Consider the following 22634-nt stretch of genomic DNA (forward strand, 5'->3'; position numbering starts at 1 on the left):
GAACTCCGTGAGTGCGAGGATCGTTTACAATATATATATATATATATATATATATATATATATATATATATATATTTTTTTTTTTAAATGCTTACCTACAAATGGGATGGATGTGCCTGCTTTTTATCACAGATTTCAATAAAGCTAGACCCTGATTAGTAAACAATGCAGCCCCTAGACAAGGGTATGTTATTCTGTATTTTAAAATGAACGAACAGGACTTCAAGATACAAAAAAATTTAAATGAGTCATTAAAAAAATACAAAATAAACAGGACTCGATTTGCTGGCTCAGAAGGCACAGGGAAGAAGGAGGGGCTAGAGTTCGGCCAATTACTGTTCATGGAAAACTTCTGTTAAAACTAATTTAAATAAAATACAATTAAAACTAAAAATGCTATGTAAAATTATTTCAAAATCCTGACCAATAAGTGGCCAAACGAGTCTAAAAACAGGATATACTTTTGAAAACAAAATCAGAAAGCAATTCAAAAGTCGCGCATTTCTTCCAACAAATGCAGAAGTGTAGAGAGAAAACAGACAGGGTTGGGGAGGTGGGATCCGGCTAGACTGTTTGTCCTCACCGCTCAGTGGTGTCCCCTATAGGCCAAGCACCGAGTAAACTTGGGAGTGGAGATTTTCTGGGCTGGTCTTTGTCCTCCAGAAACTGGTAACCTACAGACATCCGCTCTCAAGTTCCTGGGTGTAAAAAGACACCGATTGGCCTGGTGGATTGGAGGACGCCAACTGAGCCTCAGGTCCCTGAGCTGTGTGGGGAATCGCAGTGGTGAAGGAGAAAAATAATAATAATTGGGCATTCCAAACTGGAATGCCCAATAAACCGTCTCTATGGTACTAAAAAGCAAAAACGAGTATTAAAATAAACTCCAGCCGGCGCTATGTAGCCTGGGAGGAGAGCACAAAGTCAGCTGACTTATATTGCTGAATCCCTGGGAAGGAGCGACTCTTGCTGCTGGCTTCACGCAGGGCATCAGGCAGCAGCTGGATGTAACAAGCAGCAGCCTATAGTGCACACAAAATGCGTAATTAGTAAAAACTATTGTATTGATTAGTTAAAATATCACATATCATTTGTATAAAAAACACAATAGAAGCAAACTATATACAGAGAGAAGCAACAATGTACTTATGTGAACAAGGCTCTCCGGCCAGGTCAGTCTTGAAAGGAAAAATGGCACTCAGTTAAGAACATAAGAAAGTTTATAAAACGAGGGGAGGCCATTCGGCCCATCTTACTCGTTTGGTTGTTAGTAGCTTATTGATCTGAGAATCTCATCAAGCAGCTTCTTCAAGGATCCCAGGGTGTCAGCTTCAACAACATTACTGGGGAGTTGGTTCCAGACTCCCACGATTTCTGTGTAAAAAAAGCGTCTCCTATTTTCTGTTCTGAATGCCCCTTTTATCTAATCTCCATTTGTGACCCCTAGTGCTTGTTTTTTTATTCAGGTCGAAAAAGTCCCATGGGTCGATAGTCATAGGGTTTCCATGCAGGTCAATTTACATGTGAAATGGTGATGCTTGTGTACATTTGGGAGAATTACTTGTGTAAATCAAGTTTGTGGCTGAAAAAAACAGCCAAAGAGAGGGATAGGATAAATCTTATTTATTCGTGTAAATGACGAAACACACGGAAATCCATGCCAAGTTTCGGATTGGAAACATTTCACGTGTAAACGTTAATGAGCGTGTTTATCCTTAACTATAAATATTTCAAGGGAGCAGGTCAGTTGTTACTGTGGTTTCCAAGATGGCAGGAAGTAGTGGCTGATGGGAGATTTCATGGTTAGCAGTGGTGTAGCTCAACTTAATGATAAAAAAAGTCACTTGAATTATCATTGTTTTTTGCTGTATGGACTGTCATATTGTATATCTCTTGTGGGTTTACAGTTCTGTATAAAATGACTTACCGTGAACTGTGTCATGCCCTTGTATAGTATTAAAGCAGCTATTTGAGAATACCCTTTGCTGTAAAAACTACACTACTTTTTACAGTAGCTACTTCCATTTATAGTATTTTGACAAAGGAGAGGGTGATACAAAAAAACCTTCCTCGTTTCACAAACCCAATTCTAGACCCAGTCCCTTACCTAAATGAAAACTAACTTCAGAAAAGTGTTTTGATTTACGGACTCGTCTCGGACACGTATACTCAACGAAAAAGAAATGCAAATAATCTGCCAGTCCAGTGGATCAAAACAGCCACACTTTTACATGTTTGTTTGGAAAAACCGTGTAAAGAAATTATTGCGTATAATCTACCAAACCAAAAAGAAGCATAATAAACTGCTAGTGCCAACAGTGCTGAACCTCACAAGAAAAAAGCAAAAACTAGCCCAGAACAAGCCCAACCCATTTCAGAGGGAGCGGGTGTTTATACAAATTCCATTTTTTAAAAAAAAAATGTTTTATTAGTTCTATTTTTTTTTTTTTTTTTTTTGTAGTTCTAGTTTTTCTTAGTTGAACTGGTGGGGATACGATAGGATAGGATACATATATACATTGATACCAGTCAATCACATGACCCGCTCTCAAAAGATTAAAGCAACTTTAAAAAAAAAAAATAAATAAATAAAAAAATGAAAAGCGGACTTGGCAGCTGTGATTGACGAAATTTTTCTACATTGTATTTGTAACTGTATTAGTCTGTGTCACACAGTGCATGTGGCGTAGTAAGAAAGCATGCAAAAAAATAAAAAATAAATAAAAAAAAAAAACCCACAGACCGAGATCCGTTTTCTATTTATCATTATTATTTTTTAAAGCTTTTTCTGCATAAATATGATAAGGTATTTGTGGTTTAAACATACATGGTAAGTTCCTGACAGGGTTTGTAGAAAACAAATTACTTTTATAACAAATATGATTTTATACAGACGGTTGACTTCCACTCACCTTCCCACCAAACGCATCTGTTTCGAAACTTGTCACTCAAACGGCTTGCAGTGTGAGGTGGGTGGAGGGAGGTGATGCTGTTAAGGGCTGTGTGCTTATGGTATATCTGGCTGGCTGGCTTCATAATACATATTTTACTGTTAGGGATTAATAGATGTATATGCATTGTAATGAAGCTTAGGACAGTATTTTGTGATAACGTGACCCCCCTGCAACAGCCATGCGACCCCCTTTTTTGGGTCAGGACCCCCAGTTTGAGAAAAGCTGATTGATATTATATATATGTGTGTGTGTGTGTGTGTGTGTGTGTATATATATATATATATATATATATATATATATATATATATATATATATATATATATATATATATATATATATATATATATATATATATATATATACATACATACACACACACATACATATATGTGTAGACACACACACACACACACACACACACACACACACACAGTGGCTTGCAAAAGTATTCGGACCCTTGACCAATTCTCTCATATTACCGAATTACAAAGGGTACATTGAAATTTCATTCTGTTTGACATTTTATTTTTAAACACTGAAACTCAGAATCAATGATTGTAAGCTGACATTGGTTTTATGTTGGGAAATATTTTTAAGAAAAATAAAAAAACTGAAATATCTTGCTTGCATAAGTATTCAACCCCTGTGCTGTGGAAGCTCCCAGTTTGCACAGATGAAAGAAATTGCCCTAACGAGGACACAATTACCTTACCATTGGCCTCCACCTGTGAACCATTAAAGTTGCTGTCACATTTTCTGGATAAAAAACCCACTGTTGAAGGATCATTGGTAAGGCTGTGAATCTGAAGGAAAATGAAGACCAAAGAGCATTCTACAGAAGTTAGAGATAAAGTAATACAAATGCATAGATTACGGAAAGGGTACAAAATAATATCCAAGTGTTTGGATATCCCAGTGAGCACTACTGGATCAATAATCAAGAAGTGGAAGCTGCATCACATCACCCAGACACTGCCAAGAAAAGGCCGTCCCTCAAAACTCAGTGCTCAAACAAGAAGGAGACTTGTGAAAGAAGCTACAGAGAGGCCAACAATCACTTTGAAGGAGCTACAGAGTTCAGTGGCTGGGAGTGGAATAATGGTGCACCAGTCAACCATATCAAGAGCTCTGCATAACACTGGCCTGTATGGGAGGGTGGCAAGAAAGAAGCCGTTACTCAAAAAGTACCATCTGAAAGCACGTCTGGAGTTTGCCAGAAAGCATGAGAGTGACCCAGCTGCGATGTGGGAAAAGGTTTTGTGTTCAGATGAGACCAAAGTAGAGCTTTTTGGCCAAAACATAAAGCGCTATGTGTGGTGCAAGCCTAACACTGCCCATGCCTCAAGACACACCATCCCTACAGTGAAGTATGGTGGTGGCAGCATCATACTGTGGGGATGCTTCTCATCAGCAGGGACTGGGCATCTTGTTACAATTGAAGGAAGAATGGATAAAGCAAAATACAGGAAAATACTGCAAGAGAATCTGCTTCAGTCCACTTAAAAACTGAAGCTTGGGAGGAAATTCACCTTTCAGCAGGACAATGATCCCAAGCATAAGGCCAAAGCAACATTGGAGTGGCTCAAGAACAAAAAGGTGAATGTCCTACAGTGGACCAGTCAAAGTCCTGATCTCAATCCCATTGAGAATATGTGGCACTATTTGAAAATTGCGGTCCACAAGCATCGTCCAACCAACCTGAACAACCTGGAGCAAATCTACCAAGAAGAATGGGTCAAAATCACTCCGACACTGTGTGCAAAGCTGGTACATACTTACCCCAAAAGTTTTTTATTTTTCTTAAAAATATTTCCCAACTTAAAACCAATGTCACCTTACAATAATTGATTTTGAGTTTAAGTGTTTTAAAATAAAATATCGAACAGAACGAAATTTCATTGTACCATTTGTAATTCAGTAATATGACAGAATTGGTCAGGGGTCTGAATACTTTTGCAAGGCACTGTGTGTGTATATATATATATATATATATATATATATATATATATATATATATATATATATATATTATATATATATATACACACACACATATGTGTGTGTCTCTCCGTTGGTTTTCAGCCATGGCGATCTGCAGTATCTGTTGGTTAGTTTCATCTTACACCTCAGACTTCATTTTTAAGATAAATTAGTTGAAACAGTATTCACTACTTCTCTGTGCATGGAAACCACATTTTCACAAAATTTCACTAGTAATCTTCAGAAACAGCACAAGTACTTTACGCATAGCTAATTAATGAAGCCCAACCTTTCAGATCATTTGCATGACGTTGAATGAAAAGCCTGGTTTACTCAAGTAAAATAAACTGAGTGAACGGAAACCCCAAAAAGCATTTTACACTTGCATGGAAACACCATGATTGTCAATACCTTTTAGATTTTGAATGCTTGAATCAGAGCGTTGCGTAGTCTTCTTTGTTCAAGACTGAATAGATTAAATTATTTTAGCCTGTCTGCATATGCCATGCCTTTTAAACCCAGAACAATTCTGGTCATTCTTCTTTGCACTCTTCTAGATCAGCCATATCCTTTTTGTAGCAAGGTGACCAGAACTGAACACAGTATTCTAGATGAGGTCTCACTAATCCATTTTAAAGTTTTAACATTACTTCCCTTGATTTAAATTCAACACTTTCACTATATATCCAAGCATTTTGTTGGCCTTTTTTGTAGCTTCCCCACATTCTAAATGAAGACATTTCTGAGTCAACATATACGCCTAGATCTTTTTCATAGATTCTTCAATTTCGGTGTCTCCCATATGGTATTTATAATGCACATTTCTATTGCCTGCGTGCAGTACCTTAGACACTTTCGTTTCCAGTCCGATGTCGGACCCTGTCAAAAAGACGTAAGCACAGGTCTCCAGTTGTTTTTTTCTCCAGAAAAAGCAGAGAAAACCTTTCAATGGCAGAGTGAGACCGATAGGAGCCGAATGAAGCCGAAAAAAAGGGCGTATCTGATGGCCCCATGCACCACAGAGATAACATGGATATAAAAAAGGAGACAGCTGCTTCTGCATCCAGCGCTCAAAGAATATCACAGACATTTGCACAGCTTTTTGAGATGTTATAGTAATAAAACAAAGACTTGAATCGCATTATTGAGGAGTTTGGTGATAAAACGAGTGATCAAGAGAGGATTTATCAGTATGCACATCTATAAAGAATGAAAAATACAGCAAACTATAGGTGGGGCTTGGCTGTAGATACAGTACTGAGTGTCCTTTTGCAATTCAGTGCCTTTTAAACCTGTTTTCCGCTGAAAAAAACATTTTAAACAGCGCGTTTAAAATAAACAGTGCCTGTGAAAATAAATTGGACGCGACGCGTCTGACAAGCACTGAATAAATGGACCGCAAAGGGTTAACTGTCATTTGCCATGTGTCTGCCCAGTTCTGAATGTTGTCTAGATCATTTTTAATGACCTTTGCTGCTGAAACAGTGTTTGCCACTCCTCCTATTTTTGTGTCATTTGTTTGCTTACTATACCAGAATCGTAGTAGATTAATGACTTAGGGAACTAACTAACTTGATAGGGAACTAACTAGGCCTAGAAAAATACAATACTGTTTGACACAAATATGTATTTTTCAATTTAAATAGTAAACACACTGTGACGGGGGTGCAACGGGTCGGAGCTGTGGTCGATCCTCCCGATCGCTGGTGGCGTTGCATAAAACGGGACAAGACCGGCGAAAAGACAAAGGTCGAACCGTCTGGGAATTCCAGAAAGATTGCTCGTTCTGCCCGAATGTGGAAGTCCGCGGCCGCCGCGCCACGTACCTCAGTCGGAGTTACTACGTACGCCGACTGGGTACAGCAGAGACCGGGGCCGAGGCTAAGGGCGGGGTCGAACAGTATTTAAAGGACGGTACGATCTAAGCCCGGTTGCTCAGTCCTGGGAACAGAGAAACGAGACGTGTTGTTGAATGGTTGTTTTTGGTTGTGTACAATAGTGTGTTGTTTTTCAGAGTCTGGAGACGGCGCTCTAGAGTGTTACCCGGAAGAACGACCGGGACCTCACCGCTAAAAATCTTACCCAGGACCGGGAGCCCCCTAGAGACCAGTGCGGGAGCACCAAATTTATGTCTATTTTAATTTTTATTGTGTGCGGGACTTCGTTAATGGTACCTTTTATTTTGCACCTCCTCCTTTATCATTGTTGATATTGATGGGGGAAATTATTTTTGTTTATTTTTATTTTCATTACTTTGTTTTACTTTCTTTTTGGTTGAATTACTGGTCGGTGGTCATTTTTATGACCAAACTTAATAAAACCCTGCTGCGGGGAGAACTAAGTCAAGCCTCCTGAGTATTTTTTCTGCCAGTCCCATTAACACCACCATTTGACTCAGTCCACTACCCTCTCACACACACACATATGTGTTGGGGGTTTGTAATAAAATATAAATTACCTTAAAAGGACTTCAGATGCCTCTCTCAAATGCTATGAAAAATATTTTAGTAGTACCTGCTTTCCACACACGGACAGTGATCCATATAGGAATGAAAAAGTGTTTTTTTGGTTTCTTTAAGACACACAGAAAAACATATTTTTACCACTTTGGAAATCCATCTACCAATCAAATTACAGATTATGATCCTCTACCGGCACACAGAGAAAAAGATTATTATAACATTGTGAGCTGGTGCTCCTACTCTGCAATGCCTATGTGTTTGTGTACAATACAGGATACTGCAAACCAGTCGAAAGGGACTTTTTTCACTTTCACTGTGTTGTAATTACATTTTGAAAACCTAGGACCTGCTCTAATGTCAGCATTTTCATGTAGGCTTTTTGGGGGGTGGGGGGGATGGGGCCTTGAAAGATCACGCTGTAGACTCTTCCTGCAATTATCTGAAGCCCGTCACACAGGTAGACTAAAGCATAGCTAAGGATTGTGGGAAACCTTTGATTTGGACCTTCAAGTAATGGTCATAGAGTACCAAGATAGCATTAGATGGTCTGACTTGGATAAAACTGTATTAGAATTAAACAGTTAGGCAAGAACTTGGTTCTTATTACATTTGAAGTGAAGAGAATTGTGAGGGTCTGGAACCAACTCCCCAGTAATGTTGTTGAAGCTGACACCCTGGGATCCTTCAAGAAGCTGTTTGATGAGAATCTCGGATCAATAAGCTACTAACAACCAAACGAGCAAGATGGGCCGAATGGCCTCCTCTCGTTTGTAAACTTTCTTATGTGCTTGTTTAGTATATCCGCTAATCACAAATACATGTAGGTCAAAATAGCCTCTCTTCTCATCTTTCTCAAAGCACCACTGACCAAGAACCAAACCCACTGATCCAACAATGACCTGCTAAGGATTCACATATATTGAACAGGATATATATATATACACACTTAATCTGTGACACCTGCTTGATGTGGGAAATCTGAGAAAACCCAGCGGAGCTAAACCAAGTGTGCGTAAAGTGCCGCGCGATCCAGGATTTGCATAAACTAGTAAGCATGCTAGAAATGGAGCTGGAAGAAGTGAGACAGCAACAGGATCTTGAGGAACTGGTACACCCACAATTCATGGAAGTCTGCATCACCCCTAACAGACTGAAAGCCACCAGGGAGATAGAAGGTCAGAACAGCTGGGTTCAGGTAGGCAGAAGCAGGTAAAAAAAGAAACTTCGTCAAACACAACCACCAGAAATCAAAACAACCAACAGATTTGAGTCACTTCAGAATTTTGATGAGCAGAACCAACAACAAGAGAATGAAAGGAACAACATCCAGGACCCTATTGACAGTGGTGACCAGACAGCAAAAAGAAGGGAGGTCATTGTTGGGGACTCCATATTGAGAAACACAGCAAGTTCAATTCGCAGTTTGGACCCCCTTACTACAACAGTGTGCTGCCTTCCGGGAGCCTCGGTCAAGCACATCGCTGAAAACGTGGACAGGCTCCTAGAACGAACAGGAGACGACCCGGTAGTAGTGGGGGAGAAATCAACAAAAAAACAGTAGGGAGACCGCATCAAAACAAGAACAACAACTCAGGTAAGACAACCATTAAATGTATTTATCTAAATGCTAGAAGTATCAGAAACAAAATTCTAGAACTTGAAGCTACTGCACTAACAGGTAACTATGATGTGATAGGTGTTACAGAAACGTGGTTATCTGAGAGTGATGGGGACGAATATAATATTTGTGGGTATACACTGTATAGGAAAGACAGGCAGGACAGAAGAGGAGGAGGGGTAGCGCTATACATAAGAAACAGTCTTGAAGCCCAGGTGTTAAACCTGGACAAAGAAAATAAAACCGAATCAATATGGGTCAGAATAACAGACAAAAATTCAAAAGGCATAATAATAGGAGCATGCTATAGACCGCCAGATTCAGACGGTGAGCACAATAATCTGTTATACAATGACATTAGAAATGTGTGTAGCAAAGGAGAAGCCATACTAATGGGGGATTTCAACTTCCCCCAAATAAAATGGGAAAACCCGGTGGGTAGCACGAAGGATGAAATAGAAATGGTGGAAATGACAAATGACTGCTTCCTAACACAATTTGTGAAGGCACCCACTAGAGGGGAGGCATGCCTTGATTTAGTGTTTTCAAATAACGAAGATAGAATAACTAAAACAGAGGTCAGAGAACCACTGGCAAACTCAGACCACAACATGGTCTCATTTGAAGTGTTTTTTAAATCCCCAAAAGTAAAGACTAAAGCTAAGGTTTACAATTTTAGAAAAGCAAACTATGAAGGTATGAAACAGAGACTAACAGAAGTAGATTGGAGTAAAATAGAGAAAACACCCACAGAAGAAGGATGGTTGTTCTTCAAAAATGTAGTACTAGAGGCGCAAAACAATTACATCCCTAAAGTAGACAAATCTAAATGTAAAACTAAATTGCCAAAATGGTTTAATAGATCAATTAAAAAAAAATATTCAGTGAAAAAAGGCACTTTACAGAGCATTAAAAAAGGACCAAAAAGAAAGTACGCAGAAAGAGTACACGGAACTGCAAACGCAAGTCAAAAAGGAAGTTAGAAAGGCCAAGAGAGAAATAGAAATAAACATTGCTAAGGGAGCTAAAACCAATTCCAAAATGTTTTTCCAATATTACAACAGCAAGAGAACATTCAAAGAGGAGATTAAATGTTTAAGAGATACAAATGGCAAAATCGTAGAGGAAGAAGAAAAAAAAATAGCAAATATGTTAAATGATTACTTTTCACAAGTTTTTACAAAGGAAGATACTGACAACATGCCCCACATGTCATCCAGTTCCTATCCAGTTTTAAATAACTTTAGCATAACTGAGGCAGAAGTGTTAAAGGGACTAGGAGCTCTTAAAATAAACAAATCCCCTGGGCCGGATGAGATCCTCCCAGTAGTACTCAAAGAAATGAAAGAAGTTATTTACAAACCGCTAACCAAGATCATGCAGCAGTCTCTTGACACAGGGGTGGTACCGACAGACTGGAAAATTGCAAACGTAATACCGATCCACAAAAAGGGAAACAAAACTGAACCAGGTAACTACAGACCAGTAAGCCTGACTTCTATTATATGCAAACTTATGGAAACTATAATAAGATCCAAAATGGAAAATTACCTATATGGTAACAGGGTACTGGGAGACAGTCAACATGGTTTTAGGAAAGGGAGATCGTGCCTAACTAACTTGCTTGATTTTTTTGAGGATGCAACATCGATAATGGATAATTGCAAAAGCATATGACATGGTTTATTTAGATTTCCAGAAAGCTTTTGACAAAGTCCCGCACAAAAGATTAATTCTCAAACTGAACGCAGTTGGGATTCAAGGAAACACATGTACATGGATTAGGGAGTGGTTAACATGTAGAAAACAGAAAGTACTGATTAGAGGAAAAACCTCAGAATGGAGTGTGGTAACCAGCGGTGTACCACAGGGATCAGTATTAGGTCCTCTGCTATTCCTAATCTACATTAATGATTTAGATTCTGGTATAGTAAGCAAACTTGTTAAATTTGCAGACGACACAAAAGTAGGAGGAGTGGCAAACACTGTTGCAGCAGCAAAGGTCATTCAAAATGATCTAGACAAGATTCAGAACTGGGCAGACACATGGCAAATGACATTTAATAGAGAAAAGTGTAAGGTACTGCACGCAGGAAATAAAAATGTACATTATAAATATCATATGGGAGATATTGAAATTGGAGAAGGAATCTATGAAAAAGACCTAGGAGTTTTTGTTGACTCAGAAATGTCTTCATCTAGACAATGTGGGGAAGCTATAAAAAAGGCTAACAAGATGCTCGGATACATTGTGAAAAGTGTTGAATTTAAATCAAGGGAAGTAATGTTAAAACTGTACAATGCACTAGTAAGACCTCAGCTTGAATATTGTGTTCAGTTCTGGTCACCTCGCTATAAAAAAGATATTGCTGCTCTAGAAAGAGTGCAAAGAAGAGCGACCAGAATTATTCTGGGCTTAAAAGGCATGTCATATGCAGACAGGCTAAAAGAATTGAATCTGTTCAGTCTTGAACAAAGAAGACTACGTGGCGACCTAATTCAAGCATTCAAAATTCTAAAAGGTATTGACAGTGTCGACCCAAGGGACTTTTTCAGCCTGAAAAAAGAAACAAGGACCAGGGGTCACAAATGGAGTTTAGAAAAAGGGGCATTCAGAACAGAAAATAGGAGACACTTTTTTACACAGAGAATTGTGAGGGTCTGGAATCAACTCCCCAGTAATGTTGTTGAAGCTGACACCCTGGGATCCTTCAAGAAGCTGCTTGATGAGATTTTGGGATCAATAAGCTACTAACAACCAAACGAGCAAGATGGGCCGAATGGCCTCCTCTCGTTTGTAAACTTTCTTATGTTCTTATGTTCTTATGTATTCAGACCCCTGACCAATTCTCTCATATTACTGAATTACAAATGGTACATTTAAATTATCATAAAACACTTAAACTCAAAATCAATTATTGTAAGGTGACATTGGTTTTAAGTTGGGAAATATTTTTAAGAAAAATAAAAAACTTTTGGGGTAAGTATGTACCAGCTTTGCACACAGTGTCGGAGTGATTTTGGCCCATTCTTCTTGGCAGATTTGCTCCAGGTTGTTCAGGTTGGTTGGACGACGCTTGTGGACCGCAATTTTCAAATAGTGCCACAGATTCTCGATGGGATTGAGATCAGGACTTTGACTGGGCCACTGTAGGACATTCACCTTTTTGTTCTTGAGCCACTCCAATGTTGCTTTGGCCTTGTGCTTGGGATCATTGTCCTGCTGAAAGGTGAATTTCCTCCCAAGCTTCAGTTTTTTAGCGGACTGAAGCAGATTCTCTTGCAGTATTTTCCTGTATTTTGCTCTATCCATTCTTCCTTCAATTGTAACAAGATGCCCAGTCCCTGCTGATGAGAAGCATCCCCACAGCATGATGCTGCCACCACCATACTTCACTGTAGGGATGGTGTGTCTTGAGGCATGGGCAGTGTTAGGTTTGCGCCACACATAGCGCTTTGAGTAACGGCTTCTTTCTTGCCACCCTCCCATACAGGCCAGTGTTATGCAGAGCTCTTGATATGGTTGACTGGTGTACCATTACTCCACTCCCAGCTACTGAACTCTGTAGCTCCTTCAAAGTGATTCTTGGCCTCTCTGTGGCTTCTCTCACAAGTCTCCTTTTTGTTTGAGTTTTGAGGGACGGCCTTTTCTTGGCAGTGCCTGGGTGGTGTGATGCAGCTTCCACTTCCTGATTATTGATCCAACTGTGCTCATTGGGATATCCAAACACTTGGATATTATTTTGTACCCTTTCCCTAATCTATGCATTTGTATTACTTTATCTCTTCTGTAGAATGCTCTTTGGTCTTTATTTTCCATCAGATTCACAGCCTTACCAATGATCCTTCAACAGTGGGGTTTTTATCCAGAAAATGTGACAGCAACTTTAATGGTTCACAGGTGGAGGCCAATGGTAATGAATTATGTCCTCGTTAGGGCAATTTCTTTCGTCGGTGCAAACGGGGAGCTTCCACAGCACAGGGGTTGAATACTTATACTTATGAAAGTAAGTTCATATTCATTTTTAAACAACACAATACTAATGTTTTAACTTAGGAAGAGTTCAGAAAACAATATTTGGTGGAATAACCCTGATTTTCAATCACCGCTTTCATGCGTCTTGGCATGCTCTCCACCAGTCTTTCACATCCATGTTGGGTGACTTTATGCCACTCCTGGCGCAAAAATTCAAGCAGCTCGGCTTTGTATGATGGCTTGTGACCATCCATCTTCCTCTTGATCACATTCCAGAGGTTTTCAATGGGGTTCAGGTCTGGAGATTGGGCTGGCCATGACAGGGTCTTGATCTGGTGGTCCTGCATCCACACCTTGATTGACCTGGCTGTGTGGCATGGAGCATTGTCCTGCTGGAAAAACCAATCCTCAGAGTTGGGGAACATTGTCAGAGCAGAAGGAAGCAAGTTTTCTTCCAGGACAAGCTGTACTTGGCTTGATTCATGCGTCCTTCACAAAGACAAATCTGCCCAATTCCAGCCTTGCTGAAGCACCCCCAGATCATCACCGATCCTCCACCCCATTTCAAAGTTGGTGCGAGACACTGTGGCTTATAAGCCTCTCCAGGTCTCCGTCTAACCATTAGATGACCAGGTGTTGGGCAAAGCTGAAAACTGGACTCATCAGAGAAGATGACATTACTCCAGTCCTCTACGGTCCAATCCTTATGGTCTTTTACAAACCTCAGCCTGGCTCTTCTTTGCTTCTCATTGATGAAGGGCTTTTTTCTAGCTTTGCAAGACTTCAGCCCTGTCCCTAGGAGCCTGTTTCGAACTGTCCTCGCCGTGCACATCACCCCAGCTGCCGTTTGCCATTCTTTTTGTAGGTCACTTGATGTCATCCTACGGTTGCTGAGTAACATTCGAATGAGTTGGCGGTCATCCCAGTCAGTGGAGAGTCGTTTTCGCCCTCTGCCGGTCTGTAGCTTTGTTGTCCTCAATGTGTGCTGCTTGACCTTGTTCTTATGAACCACCGTCTTTGAAATTTTAAGGATGGAAGCAACCCGACGCTCACTGTATCCCTCTGCCAGTAAAGCCAGAATTGAACCCTTCTTTTCCTCACTCAAAACTTTCCTTTTCAACTCTTTGGGCATGGTCAATAGTTATTTTTTTATTCCAATTACTTTTGAGGTACTACTAGCACTGTTTTGCCATCCAGCTGGTCCTATTGCAAGAGGATAGTGATGACCACAGGAGTGGTTTTTATACTTTTCCTCGTTAAATAAGATTTGGTTCAGGTGATCCCCTAATCAGTACCTCATTCAGTAGAATGAGGTGTGCCTGTGTTGGAATTCAACAGACACTGGAATGGAATGGTTGCCATACATGTAGAGATGCTGATTTAAGAAAAATTTGCAGTGGTCTCTTAATTTTTTCCAGAGCTGTATATATATATATATATATATATATATATATATATATATATATATATATATATATATATATATATAAAGAACATAAGAAAGTTTACAAACGAGAGGAGGCCATTCGGCCCATCTTGCTTGTTTTGTTGTTGGTAGCTGATTGATCCTAGAATCTCATCAAGCAGCTTCTTGAAGGATCCCAGGGTGTCATTACTGGGCAGTTGGTTCCAGACCCTCATGATTCTTTGTGTAAAAAAGTGCCTCCTATTTTCTGTTCTGAATGCCCCTTTGTCTAATCTCCATTTGTGACCCCTGGTCCTTGTTTCTTTTTTTCAGGTCGAAAAAGTCCCTTGCGTCGACACTGTCAATACCTTTTACAATTTTGAATGCTTGAATTAGGTCGCCGCATAGTCTTCTTTGTCCAAGACTGAACAGATTCAATTCTTTTAGCCTGTCTGCACATGACATGCCTTTTAAACCCGGAATAATTCTGGTCGCTCTTCACTGCACTCTTTCAAGAGCAGCAATATCCTTTTTGTAGCGAGGTGACCAAATAAAATATTCTAGATGAGGTCTTACTAATGCATTGTACAGTTTTAACATTACTTCCCTTGATTTAAATTCAACACTTTTCACAATGTATCCGAGCATCTTGTTGGCTTTTTTATAGCTTCCCCACATTGTCTAGATGAAGACATTTCTGAGTCAACAAAAACTCCTTGGTCTTTTTCATAGAGTCCGTCTTTAATTTCATTATCTCCCATATGATATTTATAATGCACCTTTATATTTCCTGCATGCAGTACCTTACACTTTTCTCTATTAAATGTCATTTGCCATGTGTCTGCCCAGTTCTGAATCTTGTCCAGATCATTTTGAATGACCTTTGCTGCTGCAACAGTGTTTGCCACTCCTCCTATTTTTGTGTCGTCTGCAAATTTAACAAGTTTGCTTACTATACCAGAATCTAAATCATTAATGTAGATTAGGAATAGCAGAGGACCTAATACTGATCCCTGTGATACTCCACTGGTTACCACACTCCATTCTGAGGTTTCTCCTCTAATCAGTACTTTCTGTTTTCTACATGTTAACCACTCCCTAATCCATGTACATGCGTTTCCTTGAATCCCAACCGCGTTCAGTTTGAGAATGAATCTTTTGTGCGGGACTTTGTCAAAAGCTTTCTGGAAATCTAAATAAACCATATCATATGCTTTGCAATTATCCTTTATCGATGTTGCATCCTCAAAAAAATCAAGCAGGTTAGTTAGACACGATCTCCCTTTCCTAAAACCATGTTGACTGTCTCCCAGGATACTGTTACCATATAGGTAATTTTCCATTTTTTATATATATATATATATATATATATATATATATATATATATATATATATATATATATATATATATACACATACATATATATATATATATATATATATATATATATATATATATATATATATATATATATATATATATATATATATATATATATATATATATATATATATATATATATATATATATATATATATATATATATATATATATATATACACACAGTACTGTGCAAAAGTTTTAGGCAGGTGTGAAAAAATGCTGTAAAGTAAGAATGCTTCCAAAAATAGACATGTTAATAGTTTATATTTATCAATTAACAAAATGCAAAGTGAGTGAACAGAAGAAAAATCTACATCAAATCAATATTTGGTGTGACCACCCATTGCCTTTAAAACAGCATCAATTCTTCTAGGTACACTTGCACACAGTTTTTGAAGGAACTCGGCAGGTTGGTTGGCCCAAACATCCTGAAGAACTAACCACAGTTCTTCTATGGATTTAGGCAGCCTCAGTTGCTTCTCTCTCTTCATGTAATCCCAGACAGACTCGATGATGTTGAGATCAGGGCTCTGTGGGGGCCATACCATCACTTCCATGACTCCTTGTTCTTCTTTTCGCAGAAGATAGTTCTTAATGAATTTCGCTGTATGTTTGGGGTCGTTTTCATGCTGCAGAATACATTTGGGGCCAATCAGATGCCTCCCTGATGGTATTGCATGATGGATAAGTATCTACCTGTACTTCTCAGCACTGAGAAGACCATTAATTCTGACCAAATCCCCAACAACATTTGCAGAAATGCAGCCCCAAACTTGCAAGGAACCTCCACCATGCTTCACTGTTGCCTGCAGACACTCATTCGTGTACCGCTCTCCAGCCCTTCAGCAAACAAACTGTTCACTGGCACTGCTGGACATCTTCCGATTGCGAAGGGAAGTAAGCATGATGTGTCTTTCATCTGCTGCAGTAAGTTTCCTTGGCCGACCACTGCGTCTACGGTCGTCAACGTTGCCCATTTCTTTGTGCTTCTTCAAAAGAGCTTGGACAGCACATCTGGAAACCCCTGTCTGCCTTGAAATTTCTGCCTGGGAGAGGCTTTGCTGATGCAGTATAACTACCTTGTGTCTTGTTGCTGTGCTCAGTCTTGCCATGGTGTATGACTTTTGACAGTAAACTGTCTTCAGCAACCTCACCTTGTTAGCTGAGTTTGGCTGTTTCTCACCCAGTTTTATTCCTCCTACACAACTGTCTCTCTTTCAGTTAATGATTGTGTTTCAACCTACATATTGAATTGATGATCAATAGCACATGTTTGGTATAATTGTTTAATCATACACCTGACTATATGCCTACAAAATCCCTGACTTTGTGCAAGTGTACCAAGAAGAACTGATGCTGTTTTGAAGGCAAAGGGTGGTCACACCAAATACTGATTTGATGTAGATTTTTCTTCTGTTCACTCACTTTGCATTTAGTTAATTGATAAATATAATCTATTAACATGTCTATTTTTGAAAGCATTCTTACTTTACAGCATTTTTTCACACCTGCCTAAAACTTTTTCACAGTACTATATATATATATTATATATATATATATATATATATATATATAATAATTCTAATGTCATATGTTAAGTATTACTATACTACACATTTCATTTAACAGTCTGTCTGTGACTCACTACATTGTGAACATGACAGATTTTCTACCACTCAAACTTTTATTTTATTAATTAATCATAGAATCCTATGTTTTCGGATTGCATTTGACTATAATCTTTCATTCTCTGTCCTCTTTACTAAGTGATTATGAGGACCCTCTCATAAGCCTGCACTGTGTTTTCATACTAGGTAATGGTTGAACATGACTTAGTTTATAATTTTGGACAACACCTTAAATCAATAGAAACATTATGTACATTAAAGTACTTCTGAATTATCACTTAGTTATTGTATATACTTTTTAAATTTGCTAATTCAAATGTTTAAACTGAATTATTCAGGAAGGATCTTTTTAAAGGTGAAAGGCAGGAAACAGTGGAGCTGCTCCAGAACCTCAGCTCTGGCTCCATATTCCGGAGCATTCCGGTGACCCCAGCTTCAGTGCAGCTCTGGCTCAGGCATCCACACATCCAACTCAGAAATCTATCAGGCTCCACCCCGGCTCCAGGGCTTTGGAGTCAGAGCATGGCCAACCCTACTTTACAGCAACACCAAAAAGGGAAATTTAATCCAGGTATATCAGGAAGATGCTGCTACTCTAAGTATTTCTTAGAATGAAAAGAAAAAACTTACCCTGTAAATGACACCAGAGCAGGCGAATAAACCCAGGACGCTCACTGATGTACTTCAGTCCATTCACATTAATGCTCACATTGTACAGGGACTTTAACAGTAACCTGAAAGAAAACGTTAGGCTATTATCATAACCCTGGTTCACCGAAATAGGAATATTAACCATTACAAAATGAATGTTTCCCTTACAACACCAGAACCTGAAACTTTATACCAAAGACAACTCATCAGAGCAGTGTGATGTGGCTACTGCTTTGCCCCAGAGAGCTTGAAGGAGCTGCACATACTGTCAACGATGTCATTTTCCTTCGAGGACAGCGACCATGAACACCCTCAGCACTCTAGTGCCGAACCCAGGGTTATGCGGATCTATAACATTCAGTCAGTAGAACCTAGTAAAAGTGGGGGGGGGGGGGGGGGGGGGGGGGGGGGGGGGGGGGGGGGGCCACACTGCTGAATAGGGGGGGGGGGGGGGGGATGCACCTGGGAACCAAGCCCATGAAGTACCCAGACCCCTCATGGAATGGCTGGTGAACTTCTCTGGTGGGGGCAGATTGGCCAGTTCATAAGTCTTAACTGTGCCTGTCAACCATTTAGACAGTTGCTGTTTAGACAGAGCCTGTCCTTGGGACTTAGCTCTGTAACAAAGAATTGTTCTGACTGCCTCCAGCTTTTGGTCCTGTCAACATAATACGCTAATGCCTGCACTGGGCAAAGCTTATGGAGCTGGCGCTTCCTGTCAGATTTGAAAGGCGGGAGATGGAAAGCCACCAATTCCACCGACTGGTTAACATGAAAAGACAAGACGGTCTTCAGCAAAAAGCTGGGTTAGTACGAAGGGTAACCTTCACTCTGTCCTTTGCCGTTGGGTGCCTTTCAAAAATTGCCCTGCCAGGAAATAAGCTCCTGGGAGACAATCGATTTTTACATGGCTACACCAAGATGGCTGCCAAATAGAGGGAAATTTCCCTTCATCAAAAAGGTTCTGTAAAAATATAGTATAACTGCCACAGGGCATGTTGTGGGTTCAAAACTATGAGACAAGCACCATGCCTGGAACATGCCCCACTTGTACCCATAATGGGAACGGGTAGAGGCCTGTTCAGGGGCCAGACCCACAGCTGTAGGCTTGATGGGTTGTGGTGCCACAAAGTGCCCTCCGCTGGGCTCAGCAGGTTGTGGCGCATCGGCAGTTCCCGCAGTTGGCCGCTCAAAAGCTGCATCGGGGAGGAGAACCATACTCTCCTGGGCCAGAATGGGGCCCGGTCCTGCCTGACCTTCTCCAGGCATAACAGGAGCAGCGCAAGTGGTGAAAATGGGTATATGTGCTGGCTACAGATGAACCAATGCGTCTACCCCTAGAGGTCCCCCTTTCCTTTTATGGAAAACCAAACGAGACAGAACTGGAAACTGGGGCTTAGGGTGCCACTGTGCTGCAGGCTTACATGGTGGAGGCAGGCACTTAGGGAGAAGAAGCACAAGTTCTTTGGTAGACTCCCTTTCGCGATGGGATCGCTGCACCATTTCGTCCACATCTTGTCCCTGTCAAGAACACGTGCCTGGGAAAGCCAAAGCTGCCTGTGACAGCTTTGGACAGCCGGCACAGGTTCCTGGAGATCAAGCGCAGCTCGTCCAAGGATATGCTATTATAGCTTCCCAGGCGTGCGGTAAACACACTAGCTGCATAAGCCTTTTTGAGGATGACCTCCGTCACCCTTCACTGCTTGTTTGGGCACGCTGCGTCCTTGGACAGCAAGGATAGGTTGGCTGGCTGAACCTGTGCTGCAGTAGGTACCTCTACTGGTGGAAAAAGAGTCAGACCTAGTTTGTCCACTTCAGTCACCTTGTATAAGTCCACTGAGCACAAAACGGCCGTGGCTGTAGCTGGGTGTTCCCAGATGCAGCTCAAATAGGAAGTTCGGGTGGACCGGAGGGGTAGCAGTAGCAACAGAAGGCTGCTCATCGTAGATAAGAGTGCCTCTCCTCCTTCGCAGCAGGCCAGGGCATGTGCAAGACTGCAGTAGCCTGCTGCAGCAGAAGCATAACCTCTGCTGATAAGGAGAGATGTGTTACCAGGGTGCTGTCAGAGTGTGGATCTTCAGATGGGAATGCTATTAACCTGCTCATCAGCCTTCTCAGATGCAGAGATGACAGATACCCTATGCCATTACCTATACAAGAGCGTGTGGAGCAAGTGAGGGGGAAACTGGTAGTGTAGAGTGCACTTGCAGTAGTTCATTAAGAATAAGTTGCTTTCTTCCTCCTGTTTTTGAGGGGGAGAAGGCAAGGGAGAACTTGGGGAGGAAGATGAGAAGGAAAGGCGAGGAACATGGCTTCTCGATTGGACTCCTTCCAATGAGACACCTACCCTCCCTTGACACAGAACCCCGGGAGACAGGTCCAGTCTCACTGACAGAGCGTGGCGATGCCGAGCGGATGCGAGGGAGCATTCCCTGGAATGACAGGCCACCGACTCTCAAGTGTACGCTTGGTGGATGGGGTACAAAAATCACACAAAAATGCGGCAACCATAGTCTCTTGAGCGTGCTCAAGACCCAGACAGACAATTAATTTATCATGTCAGTCTTCTGAAGGCAACATGGTCTTGCAAGAAACACATGCAAGAAACAGCCGGGCTCTGTACTGTGTAGCAGTGCACACAGTAGTAACATTAAATAGTATCACTACACACAGCAGTAAGCACAGAAGACAATCCAGACAGTGTGAGTGCAGACAGCAGCGTGTCAATGCACCCAGTATATATATACACACACATACACATACACACACAGGCTCTCAAAAATATTTACCCCTTGGACTTTTCTTTACAACATAGAATCAAAATGGATTTAATTAGGAGTTTTTGCCACTGATCAACACAAAAAAAGTCCATAATGTCAAAGTGAAAAATAAAATCTACAAATTGTTCTAAATTAATTACAAATACAAAACAGAAAATAATTGATTGCATAAGTATTCACCTCCTTCAGTCAAAGGCACCTTTGGCAGCATTAACAGCCATGAGTCTATTTGGATAAGTCTCTACCAGCTTTGCACATCTGGATACTGCAATTTATGCCCATTCTTCTTTGCAAAATTGCTCACGCTCCGTTAAGTTGGATGGGGACATTTGGTGAAAAGCAATTTTCAACTCTTTCCACATATTCTCAATTGGATTGAGGTCTGGGTTTTGACTGGGCCACTCCAGAACATTGACCTTTTTGTTTTTAAGCCACTCCAGTGTGGCATTGGCAGTATGTTTGGGGTCATTGTTCTGCTGGAAGATGAATCTTCTCCCAAGTCCCAGGTCTCTTGCAGACTTCAGTAGGTTTTCCTCCAGGATTTCTCTGTAGTTTGCTGCATCCATTTTGCCCTCAAGCTTTCCAGGCCCTGACGCAGAGAAGCATCCCCATAGCATGATGCTGTCACCACCATGCTTCACGGTAGGGATGGTGTACTCAGGATGATTTGCGGTGTTAGGCTTGCACCAATCATAGCGCTTAGCATTGAGGCCGAAAAGCTCTATAATGGTCTCATCAGACCATAGAATCTTCTTCCACTTGGTCTCAGAGTCTCCCACATGCCTTCTGGCAAACTCTAGCCAAGATCTGATGTGAGATTTTTTCAACAATGGCTTTCTTTTTGCCACTCTCCCTTAAAGGCCAGTTTTGTGAAGCACCCGGGCTGTTGCTGCCGTATGCACAATGTCTCCTAGCTCAGCCGTGGAAGACTGTAACTCCTTTGGAGTAGCCATAGGCCTCTTGGTGGCCTCCCTGACTAGTTCCCTTCTCGCCCAGATACTCAGTTTTTGAGGAAGGCTGGTTCTAGACACATTCACAGTTGTGCCATATTCTCCGAGTTCTTAATTTACTGGGGATATTCAAAGCCTTGGAAATGTTCTTATATCCTACCCCTGATTGGTGCTTTTGAAGAACCTTATTCTGGATTTGCTTTGAATGTTTCTTCTTCTTCATGATGTAGTTTTTGTTAGGAAACGTACTAACCAACTGTGGGACCTCCCAGAGACAGGTGTATTTAACCTGAAATCGTGTGAAACACCTTAATTGCACACAGGTGGACTCCATTCAATTAATTATGTGACTTCTAAAGACAATTGGTTGCACCAGAGCTTATTTAGGTGTGTCATAGCAAAGGGGGTGAATACTTATGCAATCATTTTCTGTTTTATATTTGTAATTAATTTAGAACAATTTGTAGATTTTATTTTTCACTTTGACATTATGGGCTTTTTTTATGTTGATCAGTGGCAAAAACTCCTAATGAAATCCATTCTGATTCCATGTTGTAACACAATAAATGTGGAAAAGGGGGGTGAATACTTTGGACAGCCACTGTGTACAGGAGACAGTGCCAGGGTGCACAGTATGCAGTGCCAATGCACACAATAGACAGTATCAGGTATTAGTGCACACAGTAGACAGTGTCACTCTGTACCGGTACTCAGGGCATTCAGTACCAGGATGATGCACTCACTACCACCACTCGATACCAGGACACAGTGAACTCGGCACTGACACTCAGAACGGGGATAGTGCATTCGGTACTAACACTCAGTACCGGTACAGTGTACCCGG

The 22634-nt window shown here is 40.8% G+C and overlaps 1 protein-coding gene across 1 annotated transcript in view; it reads right to left on the reverse strand.

The window, feature by feature from the left end:
- Positions 1-896: 896 nt before the first annotated feature.
- The window catches only part of LOC121321046 (heat shock transcription factor 2 binding protein), an 85574-nt gene continuing 63836 nt past the window's right edge, over positions 897-22634 (reverse strand). The window contains exons 6-8 of the mRNA XM_041259958.1: positions 18040-18143; positions 5780-5814; positions 897-1022 (exon numbers count right to left, since the gene is read on the reverse strand). Of these exons, the coding sequence (XP_041115892.1) occupies positions 897-1022; positions 5780-5814; positions 18040-18143 (265 nt within the window). The remainder of the gene's footprint in view (positions 1023-5779; positions 5815-18039; positions 18144-22634) is intronic.

This window comes from Polyodon spathula, chromosome 9, assembly GCF_017654505.1.
Source record: "Polyodon spathula isolate WHYD16114869_AA chromosome 9, ASM1765450v1, whole genome shotgun sequence".
In the NCBI taxonomy this organism is placed as follows: Eukaryota; Metazoa; Chordata; class Actinopteri; order Acipenseriformes; family Polyodontidae; genus Polyodon; species Polyodon spathula.